Genomic DNA, 12,500 nt, shown 5'->3' on the forward strand with positions numbered 1-12,500 from the left:
CCTGGTGCTGCCCTCCGGTGCCCTAACACACACGGAGGGTAATAAATACGCTAAACCCGACCGCATCTTGCAGTGCGATCCCTTCGCGATTGCAATGTGTTCGGACGCTTATCAGCAGATTGGCCTTAAACATCTCGCCAGAAAACCCCGGTCTTGCGGTTTTCGCTATCTCGTTCCATCGCTAGGATATCGTCTTGTCTTTTACGGGTGTTCACACTTGTCAGATGACGGGGATCAGATCGGATTTATGGGCCCTTGAAACGAAATATGCAATATTTCGTTTGCTATTGTACTGTTTAGGGTTGTCTTCGTCCGGCAATAAGAAGAAGAGTTAGGAAGAAGTAATCGTGAGAATAATGGATAGCGAGGAAGAAGAAGAAGAAGGAAGAAGAAGAAGAAGAAGAAGAAGAAGAAGAAGAAGAAGAAGAAGAAGAAGAGTGAACTGAGAGAAGAGAAAGAAGAGTGAATAGAAAGAAGAAGAAGAAGAAGAAGAAGAGTGAACTGAGAGAAGAGAAAGAAGAGTGAATAGAAAGAAGAAGAAGAAAAAGAAGAAGAGTGAACTGAGAGAAGAGAAAGAAGAGTGAATAGAAAGAAGAAGAAGAAAAAGAAGAAGAGTGAATTGAGAGAAGAGAAAAAAGAAGAGTGAATAGAAAGAAGAAGAAATAGGGAAACGAAGACGGAATAGGGAGAAGGAAAAGAAGAAACAAAGAAGAAAGGATAGCGATTAGAAGAGTGAATAGAGAAGGAAAAGGAGAGGAGTGAATAGACAGATGAATAGAAGAAGAAGAAAAAAAGAATGGAGAAAAAAAAGAATGCACAAATGAAGTAGAAAAAGGGGATGAAGAGAAGAAGAAAGAGAAACGAAGAGTGAATAGAGAGATGACGAAGAAGACGAAAAATAGACGAAGATGATGATGAGGATGATGAGGAGGGAGAGGGGGATGAGGAGAAATATGGAGAAGAAACAAGGAGGAAGAACAGAGAAGAAATAGAATAGAATTAAGAGGAAAATGCATGAATAGATGAAAGAAGGATAAGCAAAGTAAAAACAACAACGAAGAAAGGAAAAAGAAACTGACATAAATTGGAAGAGGAAAAAAAAGGATCATCGATGAAAATATATGAACGGATAAGAAAATGGCGGAACAAAGAAATGAGGTAATAAAGAAAAGCAAAGTGTAAAAAAAAAAAAGGAAGTAAAAAAAAAGGAAGTAAAAAAAAAGGAAGTAAAAAAAAAAGGAAGTAAAAAAAAAAGAAGTAAAAAAAAAGGAAGTAAAAAAAAAAACAAAAAAAAAAAAGACCGGAAGTAGATTTTTAGAAAAGAAAGAAAAAGAATCCGAAGGGAAGAAAGAAGAATCGGAGGAAAGAAAACAAAAACGGGACCGAATGAAATAAGAAAACGAAAAGGGCTGAAGGAAGAAGAAAGAAACAGAAAGAAGTCGAAGGAAAGAGAGGAAAAGAACGAAGCTGAAGAAAAACGGGACAAAAAGGAGCAATAGAAGAATGAACACTGTAAGTTTCTCTTTCTTTTTCAACTGAAAATAAAAATAGATAAATAATTAGAGACGAGGAAAAGAGAAATAGAATAAAGTAGTAGAAACCCAAATGAAGAAGAAGAAGAAGAATATAACAAAGTAGGAAATATAATAAATATAAAAATGGTGGAAACGAAGGACAAGATGACAACAAAAGCCAAAAGAAAAGTCGAAAAAAAAAAAAAAGAAACGAAATATCGGAGGATGATGAAAACAGAATTAAGATGGCGACGGCAGTTGATATGATCGGTCGTGTTTACGTTCTTCCAATATTTCAATTACAAACACCATTAAGTCAGGGTCGAGGGCGGGAAAAACAAACCCATGGAGAGAGAGAGAGAGAGAGAGAGAGAGAGAGAGAGAGAGAAGGGGGCAGAGATAGACATGTAGATATGAAGGATTAACGCAATATAAAGACGGACGAAAAAAAAAAAAGAAAGAAAGGGATAGGGGATGAAACTTGCGGTGAACGCGAACCGCTAGCAAAACTCGACGCCATTTTTGACCCATCTTAATATTTTATGTTATTTTCAATCTTCCATTAATTTTCCCCCGTGCAAAATGATGATAAATTTAGAGGCTGGGAAAAGGAAGTATAGGGTCTTGGAGGTTTTTGTGGAGTCGCTATGGGCGCACGAGCGTCGGCGCATCCGTGATCTACGCCTGACAGTTAACCAAATGAATGTCCTGGCGAGCTGTCAGCATGGGTGACAGGCGTCTTGTGCCCCGGGTCGACGGGCCAATGAAAGGCCAATAGTGTTTATGTTGCGCCATCTTCAGATGATCATAATAATATCGCACGTGGTTACACACACAGTATTTTTTTTTTTTAGTAAACATTAGAGTTTAAAGGATACTCATGTTTTGCCTTTCATTAAGTCTGCGCAAAATGAATATCCGATGCGCAAAATGTATAAACATTTTTACCCCTCCCTTTACTTAAAAATTCACCAAAAATCAGGAAATTAACCAATTTTAATGAATTTTTCAGTATTTAGCAAATAATGACCACGGAATATAACGAACCCATTATTTTTATTTAGCTCATAATGGATATGTATTATTTTGGGTATTTTTTGTTGTTGTTGTTGTTGTTGTTTACGATCTGCCTCAGCGTAGTATAAACATCCCCAACCACCCCATGTTAAGAACGGCTTTCGGAATAAACCCCCAACCTCCCAATGTTAAGAACGACTTTCGAGGTTGAGGGGTGTTTATTTCGAAAGCTGTTCTTAACATGGGGAGGTTGGGATGTTTATAATATTCTGGCGCACGTCGTAAACATTTACCTTATTTTGTTAAAAAAAAACAAAAAAAAAACACCTTTAATAAAGTTATGGTTTTCAAAAGTAAAAAATCAGGAAATTAACCAATTTTAATGAATTTTTCAGTATTTATCAAATAATGATCACGGAATATAATGAACCTATCATTTATTTATTTATTTATTTATTTTGTAAACGTAAGATTTTAAAGTATACCAATGCTCTACGTCAGCAAAATACGTGTTACTTTCTATCTATACCTGAAACTAAACGAAAAATTTCATGATCAAAGCCTTTTGTTTTTCTTATTGCCCGTCTGTGGAACACAATACCGCGGAGCTGCTTCCCAGTTTACGATAACATGGTAGCTTTCAATCCTGATGTAAACAAGTTGTTAACCCGATTTTCACCACCAGCGTTACCCCCTATCTATGCCTAAAACTAAACGAAACATTCCATGTGCAAAGCTTTTTTTCTCTCAGAATTGTCCGTCTGTGGAACACAATAGCGTAGAGCTGCTTCCCAGTTGACTATAACATGGCTATTTTCAAGCCAAATGTATACAAGTTATTGTTGAGCTGTCCTCTTAATTAATTTCGAGCCAAATTCCACCGTCAACGATTATAACATTTATCCTTTAGTGGCCTCCAAGCCTTGATAAGTGATGACTTCATAGTAAAAAATAAAAGAAAAGAAAAGAAACAGAATACAAAGAAAATCCACAACATGAGGTGCCACTCAAGGCACTGTTTACTACCTGGACAGAATGCAAAATCGACTTCAAAATCTAGTGGCAGTTAATCTCTTCTGTCCACTACGACATTTTTCTGACAGGAGGGATGCTGCTAGTCTCTCTCTACTCGACCGTTATTTCCATGGAAAGTACTCGACTGAACTCCAATCTCTGGTTCCATCTTGTAAAACATCCCCGGCAAAAATTCACCTTGTTGCCACAACAGAAAATGACTTCCCTTGCTCCCTCCAAGTGCTTAACGATAGACAGATTTTTTACAGAGTTTCTTTGCAAAGGCTTCCCATCTGTGGAACCCATTACTAAGTGACTGCTTCCTTATTGTCTTCAAATCCAAAGTCAATAAGTTCTTGTCACTAAATCGTCCGATAAGTAATCAAAAGAAATTCATAATTTTGATCAAACTTATGAAGACTCGTCCACAGAAAACTCGTCCATGGAAGACGAGTCCGTTTTTGCTAGGTAGGAAAATGATTATTGAATTAATATCGATTGAAAACAAATTTTATGACCGTTCTTGAAAGGGGTATTGTTTTTAAAAGAGACTACACACCTCATAATATTTTTTTTTTAAATATTCTTACTTGTCTACTGTTCTTTTAAAAAAGACGAAATCGATTTTTTTAAGTGTTTGTTTTCTACCTAGCTGGATAGGTTTTTAGTGGTTTAACTTATTCTAAAGTTTTTATTCAGTTCAAAAAAAGAGACTTCACGCCCCATTATATTTTAAAAACTTATTTACTATTGTTTTAAAAAGGATAAAACAATGGTTCATTTTCTACCTAGCTGAGCAAGTTTTCTACCTAGCAAAAAATAGACGAGTCTTCCTTTCATTAATGCTTGTACTCCCATAGTATTCCTCACTTCTCGACTGACAATCATGCCTCCTATTAACCCTTATCCTCGAGTGGCTTTAAAAAATGTAATATTCTTATTTACCACAAACAAGGTATATTGCCACTTGGGCGTAAGTAGGTACTATTTAGGACCATACTTACAGAGGCACTATGTAGGGAATTGAGCAGCGAGATGTCTGTTCACATTACATTTAAATATCTGAATGTCAGGACGATCAGAGAAGCAGGAGACCAGAAGTTAATTCCAATGACCCTTATCCCTGAGTGGCTTCCGGGCCTTGATAAGTGGTGACCTCCGTGTAAAAAAAAAATGTCTAGCAGTCAAAGGGAAGAAAACTATTAGAGTAGAAGAGTTTCCAGAATCTAGAGACCTCTGCAGTGAAAGGGTGGGATTTTGCTGCTTGTTGGGTTAGTTGGGGGTATTTATGTCAACAGGGCGCAAGTGCTACGAGTTTGTTAGAGCATATTTCATTAAAGTACTTGTTAAACAGGCACAAGGATGCAACATTGTGGCGATGGAACAGGAGTTGGAACTTGGTTGATAGTACAGAGCCTTTTAGGCTGAAGACTCTTTCTTGGACCCTGTCTAAGAGCGAGAGATTAGCGATATATGCACTAGTCCAGATGTGGCAACAATACTTCGTACATGGGCAAAGTCGTAGTTAGCTGAGAAGCAGACCTGCAATATCGTGTTCCACAGACGGATAGTTCTAAAAGAGAAACTATTTCTCTAAGTTTGGTTGGTTGGTTGTTTTTGTTTTACGGCATATCAACCTTTTTCAGGTTATTTAATGCCGAATCTAGTTATTTTGAGGAAGGATTTTTAATGGAGTATATATATATATATATATATATATATATATATATATATATATATTTAAGTCAGATTCTATTTAACCCATAGTTGGGACCCTAACAGGTACTACCACTCCGGGTCAGAGTGGACCTAGGAGCAATGGCAATTAAAGAGTGGCTCCACACTCCCCAAGGCCCGCAAGGTGGGGCTTCGCCATCGGATATAGTTTTAGGTCATATCCAGGACCTTCTGTAAGTTTCATTTAGTTTTAAGTGGAGAGAGAGAGAGAGAGAGAGAGAGAGAGAGAGAAGAGTAACTTAGCTTGTCTGGCATACGTAACGTTACCCAATGTTATAGTCTCGGCTGCAAATCAGTCAAAGATAAGAAAAGAGCTTCAACTTGCTTTTTCTTTGTAACAACATTTATTTCCTCGTTGTTACGGCCGTGACGTCACCCACATTCTCTAGAACGTTCTCCACGCCTCTCACGTGATCTCGAACGTTATTCTCATTTCTAACGTGATCTTTTCAAAGTATTTAATTTTCCCTACGAGTGACGTCGTTTCGCGTACATTTGCATATAGCCATCCGCGCTGTGTTATACATAGACTAAAGTTTATTTCTATCAAAAACGGATTGTGAATTTTATTGACGATTCCATGAGTGGCATTTTGAGGTGGGTCACCCAGTATGAATGAAATGTGAACATAACGCCAAGATGAAAATAGCCCAAAAGCATGTAGAAACAAATTTATATATTAATACGATAGCGTGTGTGCTATTATCTGTGTCACGCTTACATCCGGGTCGTTTAATTGTTATATACTTCTATTTCTTGTAATAAATAATTTTACCAAAATTCTTCATAAGTTTTGGTTTCGATTATAGCTGATGGTACTTAAGTCATCTATTTTTTTATAAATAATTTTATCAAGAATTCTTCATAAGTTTTGGTTTCGATTTCGATTATAACTGATGGCACTGCAGTAATCTATTTTTTTTTTTAATATATAAATAATTTTATCAAAAATTCTTATAAAGATTTAGTTTCGATTATGGCTGAAGGAACTCAATATATATGTATATATATATATATATATATATATATATATATATATATATATATTCATAAGTTTTTATTTCGGTTTCAATTAAAGCTGATGCACCCAAGTCATATGGATATATTTTTTTATCTTGGAAATCGCAATTTTATAATATATAAAAATCGATAGAACATTAACTCTATAATAATATATACGAAATCTGTAAGAATTAAAATATCATATTTAAGCGTACTTTATGACCGGGCTTTGCTGGACGTTTGTGCTAGCTTGGATAAATACTTATGCAGCTTTAACAACAACAAAAAAAATCTACAATAATATCATAGCATCTCCATTTACACTGAACATCTACAGAATGGCAACATCAATATATTACATATGAATCAGTCCCCTGTATTGAAATCGCTAGTTGACATTAAGTTACTAGGAAAATTCTTATTTCATATACGTAATAGATTATCAACTCATGCACTAGTAACCAATCAGAACTTAAAAAATAGACTTCTTATGAACCAAGGGCATAGGCATGGTGGGGGTCCAAACTTTCGTAGCAAAAATTTTACAAAATATTTCATTTGTTTCGTTTCATTTGAGTCAAGTTTCGTTTTTTATTATAATTTGGGCAACCTAAAAATTGCAAATAATGTTTTCATAACGTGAAATTTAAAAATTTTGATTGATTTATGAATTTTTTTTTTTTTTATAATTACTTAGTCAAATTACGCAACTTTAATGAATGCAATTTTTGTTTTACCATAATTATAACTTTTCATGTTTCATTTGTTTTTTTTTTAAGCCTTGGTACCATTTGCCACATTCTGGTTGTAATTAAATACTTACAGATGTACGAAACAAAACGAAAAATGAACGAAACGAGACGATATGAAAAGTTTCGTTTCGTTTCGTTTTTGTACAAAAAAATAAAAATACATTAGTAAATATTTGGAACGAAACTGAATGAAACTAAACGAAACGAATCCAACCCTACAAAATTCCCTTATAGGTAGTTAAACTTTGAGACGTTATTGTGAAATGGCAGGCAATATCGATTTGCAAGCAGTAAATAATTCCGTGATTAGCAGACAAATTACTTATGACAAGGCAAATGCTTGCCTATCTCTTGCTTCCCTGCTGGAGCTTTAAATTAGGGGGAAAAAATTGGTCGACTTCTCGGAGGCGGGGTCCAAAAAACATGAAAAGCTTGATTCTGTGGTAGGGTCACATCAATCAGTTAGCAATAAACTAACTCAAAGGTGAGAAGGCAAAGCCTGGGAGCATGGACCTCCTAGAACTGGAGCATACACTTCAACCAATAGGAAACAAGTTATCTCCACAATGGCTTTGACTGGTGACTTTGGGGGCCACTGGAAAACCCTCGACTTCTATGGTGGAAGGGATTTTTTTTACTTGGTGATCAACGCTTATCAAGACTTGGAAGCCACTCTAGAGTAAGGGTTAATGAATGTTAGGTAAACGGTGAGACAACACTGATGATCAGTAATGGTGGAATTTGGGTAGGATTTAATTATATAAGAGGACGGCTCAACAAGAACTTATTTACATTAGACTTGAAAACGACCATGTTATAGTACGCCTGGAAACAGCCCCACGATATTGTTCCACAGATGGACAGTTCTAGGAAAAACGTTGCTCATGAAATTTCTGTTTAGTTAGAGAGCGAGGGAAATTGTTGATAATTGTTGTAGTTAGACGAGTGTTTTTTGTGGATGTTTTACAGGGTGGAGGTGTACCATAGATTAAAGCTCAGTCGAGCACTTGCCTTGAAAATAATGATAGAGCAGAGATAGACTCACATCATCTCTTTTATGAAAAAGCGGAAGTAGGGAGGCGAAAAGGTTTTCGTCTACTAGATTTTGAAGATGGCTTTGTACCTTGCTAAGGCAGAAACGCACTTTTTAAACTCTTCTGTTTTGTTGTCGATGCTCCCGGGTAGCTCCTGGTAATCCTGTTAGTAACATTGTATGAGAAAACTTCACAAGAATAACAATATTAATAATCTAAATATTAATTTACTTGTCCATGCGTCTGTTGTTACAAAAAAAAAAAGATCTCATCATTGCAAATATTAATTAATCAGAAACAAATTACCTCCCTTTAAAGTCGCTTTTTATCAGTTTAAAATTATTAAAACGATTTACTTTCCAAAAATTAAAAAAAAAAATACATGGCTGTCTGTTTACGGTTTCAAATTGGCTATTTTTTATGATTTTCAAAAAGTCATGTTTAGAGGAGACTGTAAATTTTTTTTATTATTATAGATTCTTTTTGAAATTTAAAAAAAAATGTGCAAGTGAATTGGCATTTGTTACTTTATAATTCACTAGCGAGGGGTACCCAGCGTTGCCCGGGAGTTTGGAGGTGTGTGGGGTGGGGTGGGGTAAAAAAAAGTAAGTATGAGGATCGAACCCGAACCGTTGAGGCAAAGTTGTAAATTAAAGTGTGAAAAAAAAAAGTGCGACGTTAACCATTGCCCCACCGCGAGATGCTAACGGAAACACGTTTGAATTTATTTAATTATTTGGATTTGGCAGGTGCCCGTTTTAATGAGTTAATGAGGTCAAGTTTGACTGCGGGATAGTATTTCATTTACTGCTGAACGCTTTTTTTTTCCCCAAGATGTTATAGGAAAAAGACTAACCCACATGTGGCGAGCGACAAATGTTGAATATTTATCTTCCCGAAATCGAGCAAATTAAATAGACAGGCGAGCTTCGTTGTCAACTGTGAGATATTACGATTTATATGTGATATAAAAAGTTTTTAAAAGTTGTTAGGCGAGCGACCGCTTCTCTGAAGAAAGCCTTTAGTAGACATACAGAAAAAGCGAACAAACATACATACATACATTTTCGCTTTTATATTTATAGATATAAAAAAATTATCCAGATAAAAAAAAAATTGTTGTGTGATGAATTTTCATTGAAAAAAATCTCAATTTTTTTAATCAATTCTTTTTAGCTTTTAAAAGGTTAAGAAAAGAATTTGCCAAAAAAATTGTTTTGAATTCGCCGTTATTCTTTTTTTTTTTTTTTTTAGTCTTTATTCCTTTTAGTTATAATGTGTTTTAAAAATTTTCAACGACCGTGGAATTTCCGAAGGCTTTACTAGTATGAAAATTAATAAGCACATTGTAAACCGCCGCAAGATTATATCGGAAGTAATTGAAAAATATTTTCAACCTTTTTGACATGAAGTTGACAGGAAGTTGAAACCTGATTAAGGAGACTGGGCGGTTGTTTGTAGGCGGGGAAGCGGGGGGTGTAATGCGGTGACATGTGACAAGCCGTGTGACATGTCCTTCGTTAAAACGTGGAGAGGCGAGTAGTGGTGGTGAGGGGGGAAGGGATAAAAATGACAACACACTTCTAGTTTGAATAAGGGAACGAAACAAAAAATAAATTCAAATGTACAAAAAAAAAAGTTTAATGGAAGAAAACAGTATATGAACAAAGCAGAATTTATATTCGAATTATTTATTATTTATTTATTTATTTAAATAAATTTTCAAAACGGCGCGAAAACAAAAATTTCCCGGTGAAGGTCCTTACAATGTGACGCGTAATAGAGAGTCTAATCAAAACGCGAACAAAACTGTACGTCGCCCGAGTAAATAATTAATTCGCGAGCAATTATTATTTTTTGTGGACCTTCCTTTCTTACTAACACTGGTTTCTTTTTGCTTTCATCCTTTTTGTTTGGCTATTCTTTAGTGCGCACGCGCGTGTGTGTGCGTGTGTATGGGAAGGTAGGCTGTTTCTGTTTGTGTGTTTGTGTGCGTGAGTTTTTCCTGTGTGTGTGTGTGTGTGTGTGTGTGTGTGTGTGTGTGTGTGTGTGTGTGTGTGTGTGTGTGTGTGTGTGTGTGTGTGTGTGTGTGTGTGTGTGTGTGTGTTTGTTTAGTGGATTCCGTGTGTAGTTTAGTAAAGTTTGACGTGTGGCTATGTTGGGAGAGAGAATTTCCATTACTAATTAGATTGGGAATTTAAGCTGACAAAAGAAGTTTTTTGAACTAACGGGGCAAAATATTTTAATCTGATTCTTCTCTTGGTTTGTGCTTCTGCGAAGGAACAGGCGTGTTTTTAGAGATTCTTTTCCCTCGTCTCCTCGCTTCCATTGTAGAACTAAGAGGCATATGTAATATTACAGTAATCTAAGAGCAATTTTATAGAATAATAATAAGAAAATGCCAGAATACAAATTATGAGCCGAAAGATCTATTAATAATATAATATATAATAATATTCTACTAATTTATTAATTTATTTATTGCATCTTTTTTAGTTGTTGCTTCACGATGTTTCGGCCACCTATTCCTCTCGCTTTCATCAGGTGGTAGCCACGATGGAATAGGAACTCCAAATTGAAGATAGCGGTTTCAATCCTATCCAAAGCCGGACAGAGTTTTACTTGGCCAAAACGTGATGAGACGACAACAACTATGGAAGGCAGTGATTGCTGTGGATGCAGTTAGGAGATTCAGAGTTCCTATCCCGTCGTGGTTACCACCTGACGAAGGCCAGAGGAATAGTTGGCCAAAACGTCGTGAAACAACAACTAAAAAAGATGAGGATAACAGTTCGCAATAAATTAATAAGTAATACTCATCTCAATAATGAATTCCAATTAAAATAATACAAATTTTCTACTACTACTACTAATAATAATAATAAGTGAGAAGGGAGGGCACTAACCAGACCTCCGCAGGATGTGTGCAAAGAGGACTGAGACTTTGGGGAGACTTATTGCCACCCAAATTCCAGTGACGACCAATGGTCACTACCAACGAGAAATCAATGGGAAACGGCTGTTGTGATAACGCAAAATAATTTGCAAAGGTTATCGAAAGAGGTGGTGAGTACTGGAAATCTGGGGAAACTTGTCCCGGGAACACCACAGGTTGTTTAAAAAAAAAAAAAAAAAAAAACTTTGGAGTTAACGTGTGAAAATTCCTAGTGAGTTAATAATTTCTACTATTATATAAAAGTTATTCTGTGTGTGCATGTATGCGTGTAGGTGTGGGAGTTCCTTCCTTATAGGTTCCGAAACGGCTGCGCCTATCTTTTGCAAATTTCAAACAAAGCTAATTTATATGTCTGACAGTGTTCTTAGATATGTTTTGTACAGAAATTTCTGCAATAAATAGCAAAATTCGAAAAATCCGATCCTAAAAACAGGGAATAGATAAAAAATAATGTTTACAAGGGAATTTTTTATACATTACACCGGCAAGGGAGATAATAAAAATCTTAGCAATCTTTTCTTTAAAAAACAAAAGAAACAAAATTATTGACATCTGGAGGTAAAGCTCAGTGGTAGAGCATTTGACTACAAATCGATTGATCCCATGTTCAAGCCCAGGTGTACCTCACCATTTTATTTTACTTTTTTTTTTTATTATTAATGAGTTCAATTTACGATAAAAGAAGAGGCGCCATTTAAAATCGCCGCAAATCATTTTTTTTTTTGCTTATTTTAAAACTAAACATTAATCAGAAGTGACTTGTCCAGAGCATTCATCGTCAAGCCCAAAATATCAGCTGACGTGATATTGTAAACAAACACAGACGGAATTTGATGAACGACATTATCATTATTATTATTTTTTTCAAGTTTATCCACAGTGTAAATTATTCCTCATTATATATGCTAATCAATAGAGGATTCATTCTACAATAATACATACGCAATCTGCATAAACCAAAATATATTGTTTAAGCGTCGTTCCAGATATTTGAGAGTTAACGTAACATTAGTACTTACCTTATTTTCAGGGTCATGCAAAACTCTGAGGGCCATGAGAGGCACTGGAACCGTGGGCATAGTCGTCTTTTCCTAAACTTAACTTCCGTTCAAATTCAAGAGCTTCCTCTTCAGCCTTTTCTTTCAATGCCATCTGATAGGCGATCTCAAACGCCTGTCCTAAGGTGAGGATGATGTTTCGAGCCAGATCCTGATGAAGGAACAGAAAAGAAAGAAAAACGTTATTTAGTTATTATCAGCACTTTGAACACAAACGAGTAAAAACTTACTAATCAAAATTAGTCTTAAAGTCTACACATTCAACGTATGCGACATGTCGGCCTTTCCATTAAAAGCTTTATATTAAGCTCCCCCACCTCCTTGGATAGAGCACTGTCTTAAAATGATTTCACCTATTGCTTAATTAGCGTTATGTGAAGCTCTTTGTTTGTTGTTTGTTTGTTTGTTTGTTTGTA

The 12,500-nt window shown here is 35.6% G+C and overlaps 1 protein-coding gene across 11 annotated transcripts in view; it reads right to left on the reverse strand.

Annotated features, from left to right (window-relative positions):
* Window positions 1–12,500, reverse strand: part of LOC145265500 (ankyrin repeat and sterile alpha motif domain-containing protein 1B-like) — a 903,976-nt gene that overhangs the window by 42,486 nt on the left and 848,990 nt on the right. For all 11 annotated transcript variants that reach the window (XM_080121395.1, XM_080121397.1, XM_080121394.1 and 8 more), the window contains one exon: window positions 12,046–12,235. In XM_080121395.1, the coding sequence (XP_079977521.1) occupies window positions 12,059–12,235 (177 nt within the window). In that variant the 3' untranslated portion in view covers window positions 12,046–12,058. The remainder of the gene's footprint in view (window positions 1–12,045; window positions 12,236–12,500) is intronic.

Source organism: Euprymna scolopes, chromosome 40 (genome assembly GCF_053919585.1).
Source record: "Euprymna scolopes isolate OS-2025 chromosome 40, ASM5391958v1, whole genome shotgun sequence".
NCBI lineage: Eukaryota > Metazoa > Mollusca > Cephalopoda > Sepiida > Sepiolidae > Euprymna > Euprymna scolopes.